The 21,434-nt window shown below is 46.2% G+C and overlaps 1 protein-coding gene across 2 annotated transcripts in view; it reads right to left on the reverse strand.

Moving 5' to 3' along the window:
• Positions 1 to 21,434, reverse strand: part of PIK3C3 (phosphatidylinositol 3-kinase catalytic subunit type 3) — a 167,490-nt gene that overhangs the window by 22,826 nt on the left and 123,230 nt on the right. For both annotated transcript variants that reach the window (XM_018576172.1, XM_018576171.1), the window contains exon 23: positions 18,325 to 18,415. In XM_018576172.1, coding sequence (XP_018431674.1) covers positions 18,325 to 18,415 — 91 coding nt within the window. The remainder of the gene's footprint in view (positions 1 to 18,324; positions 18,416 to 21,434) is intronic.

Below are 21,434 nucleotides of genomic sequence, written 5' to 3' on the forward strand. Positions count from 1 at the left end.
CAAACATAAAACTGGGTTTAAAGGTGCAGGGCTGCAGTGCGCTGTACAGACCATACACCGGCTATTGGCAGGGTGGGGGGGGATGGGTCTACACACAGCTAAAATGTATGAATAGAGAGGGAAGGGCAAAGGTGTGCAAAATGCTTGGTCAAGTTCATTTTCTCACATTTTTGTTAGAAAAGGGAATGACCCTTTAGGCCTCATTCACACTGCTAAAGAGCCGGCCCGTAAGGCGTGCACGGCCGTATCAGGCCGCTCCCGGGAAGGACAGGTGCTGCGTGTGATTGTACACAGCAACCTGTTCTTCTATATGGGAGTACGCCGCTGTACGCTCACCCGAGCTGCACATCCGTGGATGGATCCGGTCTGCGTCCTAGCACAGACACCCGCACGGATGTGCAGTTTGGGTGAGCGTACTCCGGCGTATGGCCGCATACTCTCATAGAGAACAACAGGCTGCTGCGTACAATCACACAAAGCACCTGTCCTTCCGTGGAGCGGTATGATATGGCCGTGCACGCAGCACGGATCTGTACAGGCCGGCCCTTAGCAGTGTGAATGAGGCCTTAAAGGACAACTATGGGGTTAAGGCTTTTCCCCATAGTTCTCCTTAGGGTAACGGAAGGACACAAACTAGCGTCCTCCCGTCACCTTAGGCTCCGTATACCCCGAGCTGTAGCTCGCGGTATACGGAGACGCCACAGTATACCGCGAGCTGCTGCTCGCGGTATACTAAGACGCCGCAGCTGAAGCGGATCCCGACAATTTTGTCTTGATCCGCCCAGCTGCGTGACTGACAGCTGGCTCTGCCTATCTAGAGGCAGAGCCAGCTGTACCCGCCCCCTCCCCGGTCCGTTCCGCCAGTCAGCGCTGGCGGATCGGAGCGGGGAATCCAGCCCCTCCCCTGTCACGGTGAGAAGCCGTGACAGGATCGAGAGGTGAGCGAACGCCGGTATGTGTTCGCTCACCTCCCGATCTACTGAGCCGACCTGTGACAGTCTCATTGTCATAGGTCGGCTAGAACTATGAGTGAGTGAAAAGCACTCACCTCATAGTTCTTCTTTAACCTTTCATTTTTGGCATACACCTTGTTAATGGTCCACATAACTGGGGGCATGACAGGGGTGTGTCCATTGCCTCAATACATTGTGTTGGAAGGTGCTCCTCTTTCTCATTTCAGAATGTAGAGAGATATGCAGGTAGGTGTGTGCCATGATCTTCAGCAATGCTGTACACATTTACAGAGCTCATCCCAACCAACATAGTTTACTTCCACTTTAAATGATACATTTCCCAATATGAACCCATATAGATCAGATATAAAAGGAGGAATGACCGCGCAAACCCACTTCAGCTTAAAGCAGCGACACAGCTGTTGGATCAACAAAGCTTGTACAGGGTCACTTGTTAGACATGGCAGATGGCTAATAAACCTGCGATTCCATGACAATTGGCAGCAGCAAAACTTTATAACGTATACTGTATATTTTCCTTTCTATTAGCGAGCCGTAACCACAGAGGACTTCCCTTCTCTGACCTTTCCATCTAATGCTCTTTTCCCCAATAGCTTCTGGAGGGCTTATTTATGATTCTGAATGACAAGGGCACATGGTGATCTCCCTTGTTCTGGAAATGTTTCAAGTAATTGGAGAAGAAAGAAGGTTAAATGTCTTCGGATGACAATTAAAAAAACATTTGAGAGGGACACTGGAGATACTCTAATGTATTGTTATTGAGACAATTTCCCATAAATGCAGGAGGCAGAGCGGAGAGGTTGGCAATACAGTTAAATAATAAGTCAGGAGAATGAAGTATAAAAACTCTAAAACTGGAGCTTTCTCAAAGGTCAGCAGAATAAAACTAACAGTCCGACGTGTGGAAAGAGTACAACAAGGAAATCATTTGTATACCTGGATGCTCCGTCAAAATAATTAGGTAAAAATACAGTTCATACGTACGCTAAATGTATAAAATTTTAATAACGGATCTCTGGGATAAGTAAATAACGTCTAAATACAAGATCCATGCAGTGGCTAAACTATAGCCAGAGCAGCCCAGGCAGCTGCTATTGGGTCTGGGTGTGGAAGGGGGCCCCATTAGATTGTTGAGGCAAAATAAACATAGAACAGAAGATAATACAGTACTGTATCATTAAGGGTTGGAGTGGATGCAGTTGATGGCAACTCTAATCCTCTGTAAAGTCTATAGTGTAGAGCCCACTTCAGATGCACACGAAGAGTCTTTGGGATCTTGGCAGTGTTATTCAGGGCTCTGAGAGAGGTTGTCAAGAGGGCTCCTATCACATTTTTGCTATGGGGCCCAGTGATCTGTAGTTATGACCCTGGATCCATGTGTATTCTTCGTTGAATCATGATGAGCTTTGTGTATTTCTTCCAGATCTGTGCAGTAATCCAGTGTGAACCTTGGAGCTTCCTGTAATAAAGACTGCTCACTGCTCTCTCTCTCTTGTGCAGGGTGACCGGTCTTGTATCCACCCCCTTCATTAGTGGGTGGGGGCCAGCTCGATCCCTCCCACAGTTCTGCTCTCTGCACAAGCTACATACATTACAGTGATGATGTCACTGCACCAAAGGACTTTGGTGCACACAAAGTGGATTAGTAAGTGGTTACTGGGGTGTGCATTTCAAGGAGTGTTTTTGTGCTTTAAAACTGAACTCCAGGCAAACAGCTCAATGTGTAATTAAAATACATACATGTAAGATCCTCTACCTGTCAAAGGATTTGCATTTCTGTCCATCCAGTCCTGAGATCACAGTTTTGCCACACAACACTGCCAGCCTGATGACCTGATTTTCCTCTGCTGCAGTTAGGTAATAAAGCTAGGTCATCCCCCCATCCCCTGACCGCCTGCCTGTGATTGTGCAATGTGCCTTTGATTGTCCCACTGCTCCCATGGCTATCTTCTCCTTCCAGCATGCTTTCTGCATGCAGCATGCCTGTTTGGCTCCTTGAGCTCAATCTACCTCTCCCCAGTCTAAATGCCATTGTACTGTTACAAGTGGATGGTAGCAAGCCAATTTCAGGTACTGTCACTAGCTGCATTAAAAATACATTCTACTACTGTTTACTTAAAAGCTATATCACCTCCAATTTGGATGTACAAAAGCCCATTTCTGGGCAAAAAAAACCCCCTTCCAATCCCTCCCTCCCATCCCACCAACTTCTACCCATTGCCAAAGTTATTAAAAGCAAACACACAAAGTCTTTTTTTTTTTAACTGACCTGAGTCTGCCATCGCGCAATCCCTCTTGAGGTAGTGGAGGCCGGCAAACCAAACTTGCCAACCAATCTTGCTGCTGCCCCTTTGTTAGATCATGATCCTGTCTCTAAGGATAAAGGACCCTTCAAGGACCCCTGTTATTGGCATCTTGTCAGCCAATCGGAGGCATCCACACAACCCGGAAAGTGGCGTTGGCACTGCCAGTAGGACCCTCCCACACTACAGGTCAGAAGAAGAAAGAAGAAATGGGACCTAGCCAGTCAAGTGATGTGACCAGTAAGAAAATGGGGATTTCAGTTTAGTTTTTGTGACAAATAAGAAAAGGGAGGGGATGGTAGGATGATCTCATGCCTGAGATCAATTTAAAGCGCAACTCTTCATGGGAGTTATGACTATCTCTTTAAACCCTTTGCCAGGAGCTGTTCGACACATGGTACTCAAGGGGTTAAAAAAATCTCATGGCTGTAATATAGTTTTGTTTCTATTTTTCCAACAGAATCTCAAAAATGCACATTTTAACGTGTGTGAAAAAAAGAAAGATTGGTACTGAAGAGTTCTTTTATTGGTGATTGGTTCTGTTCTCCTGATCCTAATTCTCTTTATGTTATCCTATGAAGCTATTGATCACCGCTCACAAATCGCCATACTAAAAATATCATAACCTGCCTTTATAATGTGATAAATACAGGGATAAAACACAAAGTGGCAAGTAATGGTTTTACAACCTGCCTGCCAGGCTACACGTGACATTCCCGATGATCTCAAGTTTATATTTGCAATTTAGTTCATGCGTAAACCATCTGGTGCATTTAGAAAACTGTAAACCTTTGTTTCTCCGACACAAAAAATATGAGGCCTGCAAATAAATTGTGCTTAAATGTACAATTGTACACTTCGCCCACTTTACACTTCATACTGTATTTGCATTTTTAGTCTAATTTAATTTGTAATATTTAAATTTTAACATTTATATTTTATTTTGTGATGTAAAAGATTTATATTATTATTAATTCTTCTCTCTACTTGTACTTCTCCCTCTCCTTCTTGCAGTCGTGTAAGCATTTCACTGCATATCATACTTGTACGATTATGTATGTGACAAATAAATGAATCCATCTACAAGCGTGGAGCAAATGCTACATAGAAAAACAAGATTACTGTGTTTTGCCTTTTTATGAGCTTCATTTAAAGATGTACGAAGAAGGATATTGATATAAGTTCACAGTTTAGTCCTGAAGGGGTTGTGAAGGAATCAGGTCCGCAGTGAGCTGTAGTTCTTGCAGAAGGTTTTCTAGGCCAGTAGAAAGATATAATGACATTAAGTTGTTCTAGCCGTGCCCTGGTGCTTTCTCCTGGTTGGACATCCTGATGCAGCTCATGTGATAACCACTCACGAGGCCTCCATGTAAAATGTCCAAACTACCTCCATGACACCTCCCAATTCCTCACTAGACTCTACCATCCTCAACAATGTCAGACCAATCTCCTTTCTCTTATTCATCTCCAAACTCCTAGAACGCCCTATCTACAGCCGCCACCTCGCTGATAACAACCTTCTTGACCCCTTACAGTCCGGCTTTTGCCCCCTACACTCCACTGAAACCGCCCTCCTAAAACTCACTATTGACTTACTAACTGCTAAAACCAATGGCCACTACTCCTTACTCTTGCAATTAGACCTTTCTGCTGCTTTTGACACTGTTGACCACCTGCTCCTCCTCAAAAAACTCCATTCGCTTGGCCTACAAGACTCTGCTCTCTCATGGTTCTCCTCCTACCTATCTAAGCGCTCCTTTAGTGTCACCTACACATCTAACACAAACCTCCTCTTCCATTTGTTCTAGATGTCACGCACCTTTCTTCGCAGTATGACGTTTCCTTTCCAGGTGTGTCTCCATTTTCTCTGTACGGGTGTATGTCCCGAAGCTCATTTGCTCTACATTGTGGTGCTTAGAGGGCGTGTTCTTATACTCCAGAAGAAATGGGACTCTTCAACTGATTTGAGGTAATATGAAGACTTTTTTGCCAACATTTTTTAAAACAATAATATTTGTAATCCACTCTATGAGATATCTATGGCAATTTTGCATTCTACCGCGCTCACCCAGAAGCACTGTTGTACCCTTTATTCTTGTTTTATTCCCTTGTAAAACCAATAAAAAGGTTTTAATACAAACCTAGTTTTCAACTGATGATGAAGATCTGCCAACACAGTACAGAATTTCAATAGCTGGGTAAAACCTTGGTTTTGGAGTTGTCAGAAAAGAACGAGGAAGTAAATTCTTACATTTGTTTTGTAGGTATGGTATGTGAATGGGAACCTGTAACACATATAAAAGTAGGTGCCATTCCAATTTGGCTGTAAAAGTGGAAATACATTTTAAGGAATATAATCTAGTTCAGGACCTACTCCAGCTGGTGACAATGACGGAGCAGCAATCCAATGATTAACTCATCGTTGCGCTCCACCTTCTTGTAAGTATATTAATTCAACAGCAATGTATGAAGCAGTGACCCTAATAGGCTCAGATTGCCGAACCTTCTCTTCCCCAGTACTGCTATCCTCAAGTTAAAAAACGTGTAGTGACCCTGCCTTCTGCACTTGTGTTACTATAACATTTAATGTGTTCATTGCTGGACTGTAGGCAGTCTTGGCATCCCTACCTTCTATCTTCTGCAGGTTTTCCCTAAGCCTGATGGATGGAATAATTTCACCTGTTGCTGGGACAGGGCCTGTTGCATTTGGAGAAGATAGTGTCCTCTAGTGTTGTGCTTTTGGGTATCCTGAAACCCTCAACCCTCTCTCCTGATTTTTCTACCATTGAGCAATAAATCATAAAAAGACCCTCGAGCCTGTTCATTGTAAAGAAGTGTCGGTGTTGCTGGAGCTGGAACTGCTAAACAGGTAGGAGGACCCAAAATCACCAGCGGCTCCTTCGGGGGTCATTGCTACAAATGCATTTCTCAACAGATGATTAAACTATGGTTTGTCTTTTTGCTTTACATCTGCCTAGAGATCAGAATTATTCTCGAATTTTAAATGTAAACTGAATTTATGATGATACAATTGTACTTTTATTCTTTTGTTCTAGCAAGAAACGCAGTATACGTAGAGCAGATGTTTAAAAATAAGATTTGCCGATCTAGCCGCTTGGGGGGAATGATGTATCACACTGACCTTGTCCTTGAATATCTTGCCCTTGAGAAATATTCTGCAGTTCCTATTATAGAAAAGCTGAACTCAAGGCAATTATAATAAGCACACACTGACGCAGCTCTGTAATACTTAATACATCATCAAATGTATTTTTTACATGCAAGCAATGTAAGTACCCGAATGTGACCTGGTATCAGCCTCTTACGGTCCCTGCAGAGCACAGCTGTGGTGTGAGAGGAGGAAGCAGTACAAGGAACCAATCAGTTCCATACAACGGGGGCTGACTTTCCATCAAAAAGCCAGGGATTGTGGAGTAGCCCAAATGTTGCCAGATGTGTCTCAAGCACAAAGCAGGAACCTCTTGTAGCAAGATTTGGGCTACTCAGCCAGTGATGTCACCCACCTCTAGGTGCAGGGGTATTAACTTTTTTTACTCACTTTTTTTTAATAACTTTAGTGCAGCATTTTGGTGTGGGGGAGGAGACCTTCAGTAAATAGGCGGACCTTGCATTTTAAGTGCAAGGTCTGCTTTAACCACCTCCAGTCCGCCGAACGTAGCAAAATGGCCGAACGGGAGCCTTGTAGATGCGGGTGGCCGTCTTAAAACGTCTTTTGTGCCCAGCGGGAAACTATCAAAATTTGAAACAGCCAGCGACGGATGTTTACATGCAAGCTGTCCGGCATCTGTAGAGACGCCTGATCACTTGTATGTGGTACCTTCGTGTGCTCCCCTCTCCTCCGTCGCTGCCGCGTTCCCGGGCTCCCTGTGCTATGTGCGGGCCCGGGACCGGCATTGTGGCTCTGTGCATGGAGAACGGAGGGAGATCATGTACTGACCTCCCTCCGTTCTGTGAATGCAGGAAGTGATGTATTTTACATTACTTCCACATTCAGCTGTCACTCTCCGGCTACAGAACCTGGAGAGAAGCTGGTGAAGTATATAGCTGAGGATATGCAGGAAGAAGCACAGAAGAGTAGGATACACTAGAAAGAAGACGTTGGGAACATGCATAACACAGGAACACAGGTAACTCAAGGGGAACACACCGGCATGTGAATCCATAGAGGAACAGCATACAAGAGCAGTACAGTCACGGAGCGTGGACAAGAGTGCAGGACTGGGAGGCAGATATGCAAAAGGGCCGTGCATACACCGAGGTAGGGCTTAATGGGAAATACACACAAGGAAGGCTCAAGGGAGGTGGTTCACATTGAATGCAGAAGAGCGTTCAGGCAAATGCACATGGGGAGAATCACAGGAGGTGACTCACAGAGAGAGTGTGGAGTACCTTACTACAGAAGCACCGGGCAGGACACAGGAAAAGTTACTCACAAGGATATTGCGTAAGCAGGATCACAGGAAAGCATGGGACCCACTACAGCACTGCGAAACAGAGGGCAGGCTAAGATACGGGATGCTAACTTGCTATTTCTCTTTAAAAATATTCAGATTTTTAAAATCTGGTTACGGGTCATCAGTGCAGGAAGAATTAAGGTCAGAGACAGCCAGGAAGTTAGCATTTTCAGGAAGAGGACAAAAACATCGGCAAACAATGGAATCTCCGTAAAGGTTATTGTGAAAGGAAACCTGTCATGGGAAGCCTGACTTTACTGCCCTTAAGGAGGTTTTCTTAAAGCGGACCTTTACCTCCATCTTTAAAATAACAACTAAGACACCTTTAGAAATGTTGAGTAATGATAATCTACAAACACATACTTCTCAATAATTGCCAGCAGTGGCGTAACTATCGCCATAGTGACCCAGGCGGCCGCTATGAGGCCCGGGGCACAGGATAGCCCAGAGAGGACGAGGAACAAAGGGGTCCCCCTGATGCCGTGTGGGCTGCATGGTGTAGCTATGGTTGCCGCAGGCTGCTGGCTGTCGCTGGCGGCTATGGGGAGGGACGCGCTGCTGTCCAAATCACTGACAACCTGTCAGGGATCTGTGCAGCGGCCAGTTCCTCCTCGCACCCACTGCTGAGTCAGTGACAGCCAGCAGCTGCGGTGGAGGAGGCCAGGGCCTGGCAGCGGTGAATGAGCAGGAAGAGGCCAGGCCCAGCAACGGTGGAGGAGGTGGCAGCGGAGGAGGCGGGGCGTGGCAGCAGTGGAGAAGGAGGAAGAGGCCAGGTCCGGCGAGGGTGGAGGAGGGGTCAGGCGGTGGAGAAGGCTGACAGCTGATTGGGGCTGACAGGTAAGAGGTGTGCAGGGGTGTGACCAGCCCACCATAGAGGGTCTATGGTGGACTCACTCTCAGGTGGGCTGTGTGGGATCTCAGGTGGGCTCTGCAAGGGGCGTAACTAGAAATTACAGGACCCCATACAAAATTTTGCTTTGGGGCCCTGTGATTTTTAGTTACGCCCGATTGCCAGCTTTGTATTCATTGCATTCCTTATTTCTCTTTTCTTCCCTAGTCTTCTGACAGTGGCCATGTTTACTAAGGGCAGGTTACTAGCTCTCCTTTCACTTTCTGGCACATGTGACTAGGACATGTGACCATGCACACCATCTCAGGGGAGGAAAAAAGCCTTTCCCTGAGATCTCCTGAGATTACAGATGAGATTTTGCAGCAATGCTCTGCTAATGACAAGGCAATCCCAGTGTGCATTGCTTTGCCAAACTGAAGTCATTTTGTCCTTTCAAAGCAGGAAGTGAATGATCTGCAAGTGTAAGTATTTCACAATCACAGCATTCTACACCTGCCATGTCTATGTTATTATCAATCAACATACATAGAGGGATGCATTGGTAGAATATGATTTTTGAGTGTAAAGGTCTGCTTTAAAGTGCAAGTCCTCTTTAAGTGCCTTTTTGAATATAAAAGCAACATCATCATATCCTCAGTGACTATCGACTCGAGTCAAACAGCCAACATAATTTCATTTTACGGGTCAATTCAAACAGATCTCTAGTTAATTTGACTTTGTTGAAACATATAGATTTCTTGTTTAAAGCTTTGAAAAAAAATCAATGAAGAACTCAAATCCGGCCATATGATGCCCCAACGAGGTATCCTATTACGTTGTTAAATGACTCCATACATGTGAATCAGTCATTCTGAAAAGGGACAAAGCCGATTTGTCTTTTTATCATTGCGGTTAAGCAATTTATATTAAATGGAAATGACATTACCAACATGAAAAATGAGATTTTGCCTAGAACAACAGCACAACAACGCCACAAAAAATTATCATTGACATTCCTTTACAATATTTCATGGGAGGAATTGAGCCGGTTTAGAAGAAAGCGGTCTACGATGATGATGTCACATGAATCTGGAGACTGGCTGTGATCAATCTGGGTCATTAAGCAATTCTAAAACCTACAGGAAAAAAAGTTGAAGATTCACAGTGGCCATAGAAACAACTTGTCAGAGACCATCTGTTATTGTGCATGCCCTCTGTCCCCAACTTCAGAGTCCTCGGGACACGAGGTGCGAGGGAGGCCTCCTCACACATTGAGTCTCCAGCCAGGTACGTGACACAACTGTTAATAAGTGTTGGCACTGCTTGCGCGCAAGTGCGCATGGTCCCATTTTCCATACCTTTGGAAAACAGGCACTTGCGTGTGCGCGAAGGAACGGCCACGAAAAAGCGCACCAAACACTGCACAGGAAGTGACGCAATGCGCTTTTGTATCACAGTATTTAAACCCAGCCTGCCTGTCTCCAAATTGCTGGATTGTCTTTCAACTCCCCTGTGTTCCTTTGCCTTGTAGTGCCTGACTTATGACCCAGATTTGATTGCTGCCTGCCCTTGACCTTGGATCGTTTACTGGACTTTGCCTCTGCTTCATCCCTTTTGTACTTTGCCTACCCGATCTGTGTGATCTTGGCTCGTTTGACCCTGATCATGGATCCTGCCCTGCTCTTCACCCAGCACCTGGACTCCAGCTTGCATGGTGTTATCACCACTGGCACCCGTGCCACTCACTGTCTGCTTGGACTCTGTCCCCAACCTCAGAGTCCTCGGGACATGAGGTGCAAGGGAGGTCTCCTCACACATTCAGGCTCCAACCAGGTATGTGACACAACTGTTAATAAGTGTTGGCACTGTCATGGGTTGGAGTGGACCCTTGTGTCACCACTGGTAGGCAGGGATATCCTCAAGTCTAAACAGTGCCAGGCCACATCCATGGACTCCTATAAGAAGGTTAGGGCTATATAACACTGCCAAGTTGCAGTCATTGAGCTTGGCCCACTTGAAAAGTTGATAGGCAACCAAAGTGATCAGAAAAGAGAATAACTTGAAAATAGATGGAGGAAATGGTGCCTGGCATCAAAAAAGAGCTACAAAAAGGTCAAGACTAGGTTTTTGGTCAAGTGGCATTCATGCACAATTGCATAACAGAAGGTGACAGAAAGAAAGCATTCTGTAGTTCATAAAAGGCAGAAAGTCATGAAAGACTTCTAGAAGATGATATTTTGGGGTAAAAACAACTTTATCAAGTTACATCCCACAACTTAGGGGTCTACCAAAAACTGATAATCAGTTCTGACTTTAATGATGCTTTAATAATAAATGAATTAAAAGAGAACTATGGCCAAACCTTTTTTGGCCACATTTCTCTTAAGGGTCACAGGAGGGCATTGTCTTCCTGTGACCCAAAACTCAGCATACGGCAGGCCATTGCCCACTATATGCTGACAGCGCAGAGCTGTGCTGCAGCCAGGAACGATCCCGACAATATTGTTAGGATCCACCCCGCTGCCTGATTGACAGATGGCTCTGCTGTCCCCTCTCCCATCTGTCCCACCAGTTAGTACTGGAGAACAGAGAGAGTGGAGGGAGGAATCCCTGCAGGGAGCGATGACTGCCAGTCACCACTCCCTGCAGGGAGAAGATCGGGAACTGAACGATCAGCGGTTTGTGATCACTCAGTTTTCGATCAATAGAGCTGACCTGTGATAGCTGCCGTGTCACACATTGGCTCTATCTATGGGGATGAATGTACTTCACTCTCCCCATATTTCTCCTTTAATATAGATCCAACATATTTCCCCTTTCCCTAGTCCAGTCCAAACAATACCTGCCCCTGAGGAGCTCATAATCTAATTTGACCCTCAAACTCCTAAAAGGCCAGTTTTAGGTGAAAGCCCATTTTCCACCCAAGCAAGCACAGGAGGAATTAAAAATTAAAGGAGAACTATGGGGTTAGGGCTTTCCCCCATAGTTCTCCTAAGGGTAATGGGAGGACACAAACTAGCGTCCTCCCGTCACCCTAAGCTCAGTATACCGCGAGCTACAGCTCCCGGTATACTGAGACACCGCAGCTGAAACGGATCCCGACAATTATGTCTGGTTCCGCCCAGCTGCATGAGTGACAGCTGGCTCTGCCTATCTAGAGGCAGAGCCAGGTTTACCCGCCCCCTCCCCCGTCCGTTCCGCCAGTCAGCGCTGGAGGATCGAAGCGGGGAGAGGGGAATCCAGTCCCTTCTCTGTCACGGCAGAGAGCCGGGACAGGATCGAGAAGTGAGATCTTTCAATATTAAATTACTATTTTTTTTTTTTTGGGGGGGGAGAGGGTGTTCCATATTGAGATGCAGTAGCTGTGAGCCATTTGTGCTCCTTATGCATTGCCGCAAGGATGCGATATGAATCAAGACAATAACTACCGACTGCCTGAACTGATCATACTTCTCCGGGGACAGGAATGTACACAGGTTTGATCTCCAGGATTTGACTCACTGCTTTGCTGCCCATAAATCTGCACTTATTTTCACCTCTGCTTCACAGCGACATCTGCATTGAGCGGGATTTGATCTTCTTTTCTCCCCAGAAGAGGTTTCGGCTGGCATAATGTTTTGTAGGGAGCTGCTGTTTGCAGGTACAGTGGGCGATAAAGATCTGAGACTTGTGGCGTGCAGAACTATTATCTCATCACTCAGGACGGAGATGACTCCAGATAACCATCTGCATATAGCTAGACTGGATGTCATGTATCTGTAGATCATCACTGGGTTGTGCAGATAAAGTCTGGAAGCATCAGGTAAAACGTAGGGGTCCATTTAAAGCTGAACTCCGAGCAGATATAAAAGACACAAATCAATGAGGCTCTGTGATCATTAATACCACATTATATGTGTTTTTAAAATGCGAGTAGTGCAAGTACCTGAATTTGGTATCAGCCTCTTGCAGTCCCTGTACAGCGGAGCGCACACTGACACCCCATTCACACTGAGCGACAAGGAAAATTGTGCGTTTTTCTGCACGATTGTCATACACGCGACATTGAGCGTTTTGTCGCGCAACTTTTCGTATTGGGCTGCAAGCAATTAGGAGCAAAATTGTGCGACATCCGCGCAAAAAAAGGTCATGTACCAGCGACGAGCTACAGGCGACCTTGAGCTGTAAGATGTGAATAGCTCCATTGAAATGCATTGGACGAACTACATAGAGCCAGGGGCGTACCTAGAAATCACAGGGCCCCATAGCAAAATTTTGTATGGGACCCTGTGATTTTTAGTTATACCCCTTGCAGAGCCCACTTGAGATCCCACAGAGCTCACCTGAGGGTGACCCTGCAGAGCCCACCATAGACTCTCTATAGTGGGCTCTGCAGGGTCACCCTGAGGTGGGCTGGTCGCACTCCTTACCTGTCCGCCTCCTCTTCCTCCACGCTCGCTAATGGGCCCCGCCTCCTCCATCGCCGGGCATGCCTCCTTCTCCGTCACCGGGCCTCGCCTCCTCCCCTGCTGTCGACCATGGGCCCCGCCTCCTCCTTCACTGCTGGGTCCGGCCTCCTACTCCACCGCCGCTGCTTGCTCTCATTGACTCAGCAGCGGCTCTGGAGACGAATGCGCTGCTGCACAGGATTACGGTCAGTGATCTGAACAGCAGCACGTTCTTCTTCAGAGCCGCCAGTGAAAGCTACCACCAGAGGATGCCATAGTGGCCCAGGCGGTCCGCTCGGCATCTGGCCGGGCCCCCCTGTGCCCCAGGCCCCATAGCGGCTGCGTGGGGAAAAATAGGTATTCTGCCCTGCCAGATAGGGGTGTGCTGTGACAGAGCTGAGTATACTGGATGGACAGAAATCTCACCAACAGGTCTGAATGCTTCACCATATCAATATAGATTGTTATCGGAAAGCAGTATGGGCAACATTTAAGAGAACCAGTCAATACTGGTTTTATGGAAATATCAGATAATTATATGGTTATGACGCAGGCTTGCTTATAACAGATCATAGAGATAGATCAATATATATATATACACACACTCACCACCAACTTTATTAGGTACACCTGTTCAATTTTCTTGGTAACACAAATTGCTAATCAGCCAATCACATGGCAGCAATTCAATGCATTTAGGCATCTAGACGTGGTGAAGACGACTTGCTGAAGTTCAAACCGAGCATCAGAACGGGGAAGAAAGGGGATTGAAGTGACTTTGAACGTGGCATGGTTGCTGGTGCCAGACGGGCTGGTCTGAGTATTTCTGGGATTTTCACGCACAACCATCTCTCGGGTTTACAGAGAATGGTCCGAAAAAGAGAAAATATCCAGTGAGCGGCAGTTGTGTGGCTGAAGATGCCTTGTTGATGTCAGAGGTCGGAGGAGAATGGGCAGACTGGTTGGAGATGATAGAAAGGCAAAAGTAACTCAAATAACCCCTCGTTACATCCAAGGTCTGCAGAATACCGTCTCTAGATGCACAACACGTCCAACCTTGAAGCAGATGGGCTACAGCAGCAGAAGACCACACACCGAGTGCCACTGCTGTCAGCTAAGAACAGGATACTGAGGCTACAATTCGCACAGGCTAAACAAAATTGGGCAATAGAAGATTGGAAAAATGTTGCCTGGTCTGATGCGTCTCCATTTCAGCTTTCAGATCCTCTGCTGGTGGCTTTCACTGACGGCTGAAGACGAACACGCCGCTGTTCGGATCACTGACAGTAATCTGTGCAGCAGCGCGTTCCTCTCCACAGAGTCAATGAGAGCCAGCAGCGGCAGTGGAGGAGGAGGCGGGGCACGTGGTTGGCAGCAGGGGAGGAGGCAAGGCCCGGTGACGAAGGAGGCGGGCGCGGCGACGGAGGAGGCGGGGCCCATCAGCGACCGTGGACGCGGACAGGTAAGGAGTGCGACCAGCCCACCTGAGGGTGACCCTGCATAGCCCACCATAGAGAGTCTATGGTGGGCTCTGCAAGTTCACCCTCAGATGGGATCTCGAGTGGGCTCTGCAAGGGGTATAACTAGAAATCACGGGGCCCCATACAATATTTTACTATGGGGCCCTTTGATTTCTAGTTACGCCCCTGCATGGATCCATCCTGCCTTGTATCAACGGCTCAGGCTGGTGGGGGTGGTGTGCTGGTGGGGGTGGTGTAATGGTGTGGGGGATATTTTATTGGCACACTTTGGGCTCGTGATGCTATCATGTCAATATGGACCAACATCTCTGAGATATGTTTCCAACACCTTGTTGAATCTCTGCCACAAAGAATGAAGGCAGTTCTGAAGACAAAAAAGGGGGTCCAACCCGGTACTAGCAAGGTGTACCTAATAAAGTGGTGTGTGAGTGTGTGTCTGTCTGTCTGTGTGTAGAGGAAATACTAGCATTACCTAGTAATTACATTGTATTACCAAAGTGTAAAATTGGTCAAACTGTCAGACATTAACCCAAATTTCTCCAGGATGCTGCAATTGTTTGAAGAAAACATATAGTGGAGCAGTTGAGCGCCCCCACAGTCGCAGACCAGTACAGATTTGAATCTATTGCCAGCACACAAGTCCTGACAAAGTGGGAGTTGGGGACCCCTAAAACACGTTTTACTTTTTGCATCATGCCTAATAAAAAAAACGTTCCTGGACTCATCCAATCATTGTGCGTTCTCATCCTTCCAACACTTTACAGTACACGTTGCATGTCCTGGTCCTATAGACTGCTTGATGTAAAGCATTAGAATCTACGATGACCTCTTAGGGTATGGACCACTGAGAACTTAATGCAGACCACCATATAGCCTGGTAGAAGCTTGGGTAGCCTATAGCAAACATGCTGTGAAGGATCACTGACGCCATGAATTGTTGCATGGAGTCTGTGTCCATGGATTACATGCTTGCTGTATGCTACCAACACCTCCACCAGGCTTGATGGGCCATAGGGTGGTGCATATCATTATGTCATTCATATTGCATGATAAACGTCTCTCCATTTTGGGGTGTGTTTAGGTTTTGAAGTGATTCCATATAAACATATTACAATCTATACAGGAAAACATTGTTATTAATGATGAAACCTTACAGGGAAGAAATGTACATCAAGCGGATCCCATTCACGTATCATCTACAAGCATTATAGAGGCCGCAGTTCCCCTTTAATGGCTGAGCCGCTCTCCTCTTACCTTCCATAGCCGGCAGCTCTTTACAATGCAGACAGCACGGAGCAGTTGGTGTTCTTGATTACCGCATTTTATTCACAGCTATGTAAAGCGTCTAGCCTGACTCCTAATAATCTGTTTACCCAAATGAACAGCTTCTATTTTGGCCCTCGTATTAATAGAGTCATGAACTTCCTTTTGAAGCACAGATTAAACGGAGAGCTGGAAGGAGCAGGCTGCATATTAATGGCTGGGACCTGAGCAACAGAACATGGCGACTACATCATAATAGAATGTAAAGAGGCAACTACACAATATAGAAGGGGATTTGTGGCTGTGTATGTACGGGTTCCCAATGCCCTGAGCAGTCACTTAGGTTAGAATGATATACATAACTGATAAATGAACAGCAAGAGGTCCATTTATAACCAAATTACAGAGCCATTAGCCCTATAAATGTTTCCACGCATTTGTTCTGTGCAATTAGACTCAAAAAAATAAATGTTCTCGGCTATATTTTTCTTTTCATGACAAATGTACGTAATGTAATACTGCATTTTGCCCACCAGATGGTGCTGAGGAGCATACAGGCCACAATGCAGTATTACATTACATTACACTCGACCTGAAAAGAAAATATACTAAGAATGTTTGCTTTTGCCTCTTTTTGCACAGAATGAACGTTTACAGAGATTTGCAGGATGAAAGGCTCTGTGACTTGCTTATAAATTATTATTATTATACAGGATTTATATATTGCGCCAACAATTTACAATATAGGGAAGACATTACAGTCACAATACAATTCAAGACAAGATGGTAAGGAGGGCCCTGCCCCTGAGGGTTTACAATCTAAAAGGGAGGGGCAAGTGATACATGAGGACCTCTTTAAGTGGACAGATGATAGCAACATATTTTGCCATATGTGCCAAATCTGAATTGGACCGCTCTGTTTGAGCTACGGGCAGCTAAACTTTCATCCAATCAATTGCAAGTAGCGCACCCTGCTGGTTGATTGACAGCAGCTTTCACCATTTACTAGCTGTCACTGCTTGTAACTGTCACTTTACTTGGACAGCTTGGCCTGTTACAGGAAGATACTACTGGCAGGATCAACAGGGAATAAAATACTGCTACAGGCAGGGCTAAAAATAAAAAACAAAAACTGTTAATGCTATTTTTATGGCAAATGGAGGGGAGGCACTGGAAATGTTTCGCCAAAATGATGCAAAACAAAGTCCTTAATGTATTCATGAGGCTCTGCACAAAATGAGTATCCCTTCAGGGGGCGGGGTCACACAGGGTGAGAAGTCTAAGTGTAATTGAAAAATAGAGCCAAAAATAAGTTCAAAAGTATTTAATTTATTCCTCTAATGACAAAGGAAAAATGGTGGCAGTCGTGTTTCGGGAGCCAAACAAACCCCCAAAAAACCTTTATCAAGGCTTAAGTACTTATCAATATATTAAACAGCACTCAAAGCATAGATACCGGGTGATTCAATCCACACCGAGAGGCTGATCGGAGGATGGGTGCCAGAGCAGCATGTTTGTCTGAATCCCATTTACTGTACATACTGCAGAATATATGTTGTTGTATTTATTTTCCCTATAGCTCCACTTTGAAGTGACACAAACCGGAGAACTATGCGGTAACCTTTTTATCCCATAGTTCTCTTTAGGGTCACAGGAAGACATACACTAATGTCGTCCGTTAACCCAAAGCTCAGTATATAGCAAGCTATTGCCCGCTATATACTGAGAGCGCCGCAGCCGGGACGGATCCCAACAATACTGTCTAGATCCACCCAGCTGGCTGATTGACAGCGGGCTCTGCCTACCTAGAGGCAAAGTCAGCTGTGCCTGCCTTCTCCCGCGTCCGATGCTCTAGTCAGTGCTGGAGGATCGGAGAGGGGGGAATCCTTGCGTGGAGAGGTGACTGACAGTCACCGCTCTCTGCAGGGAGATGATCGGGAAGTGAGTGAGCGACTGTATGTGTTCGCTCATGTCCCCATTTATAGAGCCGACCTGTGACAGTTTCAATGTCACATGTCGGCTCTAACTATGACGATGAATGTAAATCACTCCCCTCATAGCTCTCCTTTAAATCTTAAAAATAATTCAAGGTCCTGAACTATTAACAACAATGTATCTTATTTGTGTATCGCTCGGCTGTAGATCCTCCAATCATCTCTGGATTGGGGCTGACGCTGTCCTTCCTTTTGGAGGGTGACTACTTTTGTTCCCCATGGTCCCTGTGTGTGTGTGTGTTGTAAAGTAGTCACCGCTCCAAGCTCACTCCCGTGAAGGACTACAATCTCATGTTTAGTTTACTAATTTGTACTGAGGTTGTAGTCCATCCCGGGAGTGAGCCTGGAGCGGTGACTACTTTACAACACACACATGGACCATGGGGAACAAAAGTATCCCCCCTCCAGAAGGAAGGACAGTGTCCGCACCAATTCAGAGATGATTGGAGGATCTACAGCCGAGTGACACACCAATAAGATACATTGTTGTTACTAGTTAAGGGACTTGAATGTATTTTTAAGATTTTACTCCTGAGTTTAGTGTCACTTTAGCCTGAATTAGTCTTACTACCTCTTACCTTTTTCACTGTCTTGTCCGGCTCTAGAGCAATATCCGGGATGTTGGCATCCACCATCAGCGAGAACAGATTGAGGATCAAGTTTGAATACCTGAAAAATACAAAAGATAAAAACCTTAATGAAATCTTACACATGTTACAATTTAAGAAGAAAAAAGGAACATTGACTGCTTAGTGTGCCACAAATAATCTACAGAACATGGATGTTCTTGATTCAGGGCCCGGTCACACCATTAGGAATGCGTTCAAGTGCGTTCGGCATCTGGAACGCACTGAAACGCAACCCGGCCGGCTCAGTTTTTTGGGGGGCGGGCCTGGCGCTGCATTGAACTCAATGGTCCAGCAGCCACGCCCCCTGCCCACGATGAGATCGTCGGCACCTGAATGCGTGGCACAATGGTGCCTGCGTTCCAGTCCAGTGCGATCTGCAAAAAATAGTGATTGCAGCATTTTTTGCAGATCGCACTGGAAAGTATCACCTTTGCACTTTAAATAAGCCATTGAAGGGCAGATCGCACTTCAATAGCTTATTGCTGGGTTTCAGGAGCCCAGCACTGACAGGAATTGATGCAATCCGCGTCGCTCCCGGTCCCATAGAACAGGGAGACAGGCGAATGGATGTTCGCCGCTCTCCTCCCCAGCTTCCCGCCGGCACCTGACATGCCGGTCCTGGGCCCGCAGGAGGGGCAGCAGAGCGTGAGAAACACGGCGGGGGTGCCGGGGGGGGGGGCACTTTACCTGCCCATAGAAGCGATCTGGCGGCAGCAGGCTTTACAAAGGTAAACAAAGTCCCGGCGGCTTTGTTTACAGGGCTGTGCTGCCACTGACGTACTAGGTACATACTAGGTCGCGGTCGCATAAGGGTTCAACCGATCACACTGATATGGGCGGTAATATGAGTGCATGGCAACTTTATAATTCTTGTTTCCTTTACCCCGGGTCCCGGTAGGCCTCCCTTGAAGCGTTTTTAACTCTGACACAACAAGTATAAAATCAGACGGGTCTAGTGAAACTCCGGAATGATTGTATATACCTTCCCTGTTTCCACGGAAACCCGAAAACTTCTGAGGATTTCAACAATCTTTACCTAATCTCTCTCATTACAGAACTGACAGTACAGCGCTGCATGATGGAATAAAGGTCAGTTAAAGTACCGCAGCGCTGAATACTGAAAAATGGCCTGGATGGGAAGGGGGTTTAACACCGCGGATGTCAACTGGTTAAGGAACTGTGTCTGGAGACAAACTGTCGCTCAACACTTTTCCCTTTAATGGCAGGTAATCAAGAATCGGGATTGGTAAGTGACAGCGAAGGAAGGGGAGAGGATTGCGTCTTCCTCAGTTATTCACTTACAAAAACTAGAGGTTTTAGAAAAAAATGCCCTTTATCTCTCGTATTTCCACATCTCCCAAACAATCACCCTCCAGCTCCCTCTGAAAACCACTAATAGTGTGCAATCGTCTGAAGATTTGACTTCGATATGTGACTAATCTATGTAACAATAACCTGACTGGCCTTCCTGAAGTGTTCAAATCTGTGTTGTTTAGGCATATGCTCCCGCCATCTGCAGGACAATAATCAGCGCTGCACTGTGGTCACTTTACTGCTGCACACCTGGCCTAAATTAGTAGAGCTTAAATTAGGACCAAAACACTAAATTAGTGCCTGATCGAAGGCATGAGTATTCTGACCAGTGTACTCAGATGGCGCACTCTGGTTAAACCTTGAAGCATTCTCATTCTCATTCTCTGCCTTTTATCTGCCCTGACCTTCAAATTATTTCTTGACTACACTTATCTACTACCAGTCCTTGAACTCTATTTTGTTCTTGTGTGAACTATTGTCTGTTGTCATCTAGACAAACCTGAGTGCTACACTATGGTGCTGTCTTCAGGCACTGTGCATCACTACCAAGCATGAAACAGAGCCGGTACATATCATGACCAACTATGGCTGCCCAAATCCCTTTGGTCATGTGAAGAACCAGAGATCTGGTTGGCTCATCAGGAAAATGTAAGTACCTCAACACTTCTGGCTGGCATACTATTATCTATCTACACGCCAACATGCATGCTAGCACCCCTTCTGGCCCATGGATATTCACCTCTTTAGTAATCCCAAGCCACTCTTCCCTCCATCACAGTTGGTTCAGAAAACCATGCATAGGGGAGCACGTGACCCCTGCCATGATACTGTCACGATCTGGATCAGGCTCGGAGTCCAGAAGCTGAAACAGCAGGCAAATTTGTGGTATAACAGGCCGAGTTCGGTACACAAGCAGATGGTAGTAGAATAGGAGCAGGCAGAAGCGTAGTCAGAGATCAAGCCGAGGTCAGTAGCCAAAGGTATCCGGTATGAAGTGGAAGACAATGAGAGTAGTCGGGTAATCAACAGCCAAAGGTCGGTACCCGGGTAGCAGAATGAGATTGTATCACGGAAGGAGCAAGGAAGCAAGGTATTGGCAGAAGCACAATAATCTGGCAAACAGGAAGTGCAGAGGCATGGCTTAAATAGGAAGTTCAAGGGAGGAGCAAGGAGTTCAGAGTTCAGTAGAAACTAGGTTTACCCGAGGATTACACAGAAGATCAGGCAAGAAGCTGTCCAAGGTGGCTCAGCAAGTAGAACAACTCCCAGCTACAGCTGAGGCCCTGGGTTCAGATCTCATTCCTGACAGATACAGTGGTCAGTCACTAGGTTTGAGCACCATCACATTACAGAGAAGGTGACACCACTGCTCCATCTAGGCTTTGATAACAGTCAACATTATGGTGGTGGTGGCTGTGATGGAGGAAATGGGGGGGGGTGATTTTTCAAAGATGCTGTCACCTTGCCCGTTCAGGGCTGTGTCTCTTTAAATTAGTTGAGTTATTCTAGAAGCTGAGAGTTTTAATGTGCACATCATCAGCTAATTATTTGACTCCGGAGCACTTTTACAAGACAGGAGTACATATACTAGCTACCAGGTTGATGAGCAAGAGCAGGTCAATACTATATCACATATACCCCACCCCGGACGTCTCTGACAGCGCCATGCCACGCTGAACTTTCCGCGGCTGTATAACTGTAACAGACCCTCTGCGAGGCGCCATCAAGGCCCGCTGAGAAAAGGG

This window comes from Nanorana parkeri, unplaced genomic scaffold (assembly GCF_000935625.1).
Source record: "Nanorana parkeri isolate BGI_ZX_2015 unplaced genomic scaffold, ASM93562v1 scaffold58, whole genome shotgun sequence".
Taxonomy (NCBI): domain Eukaryota; kingdom Metazoa; phylum Chordata; class Amphibia; order Anura; family Dicroglossidae; genus Nanorana; species Nanorana parkeri.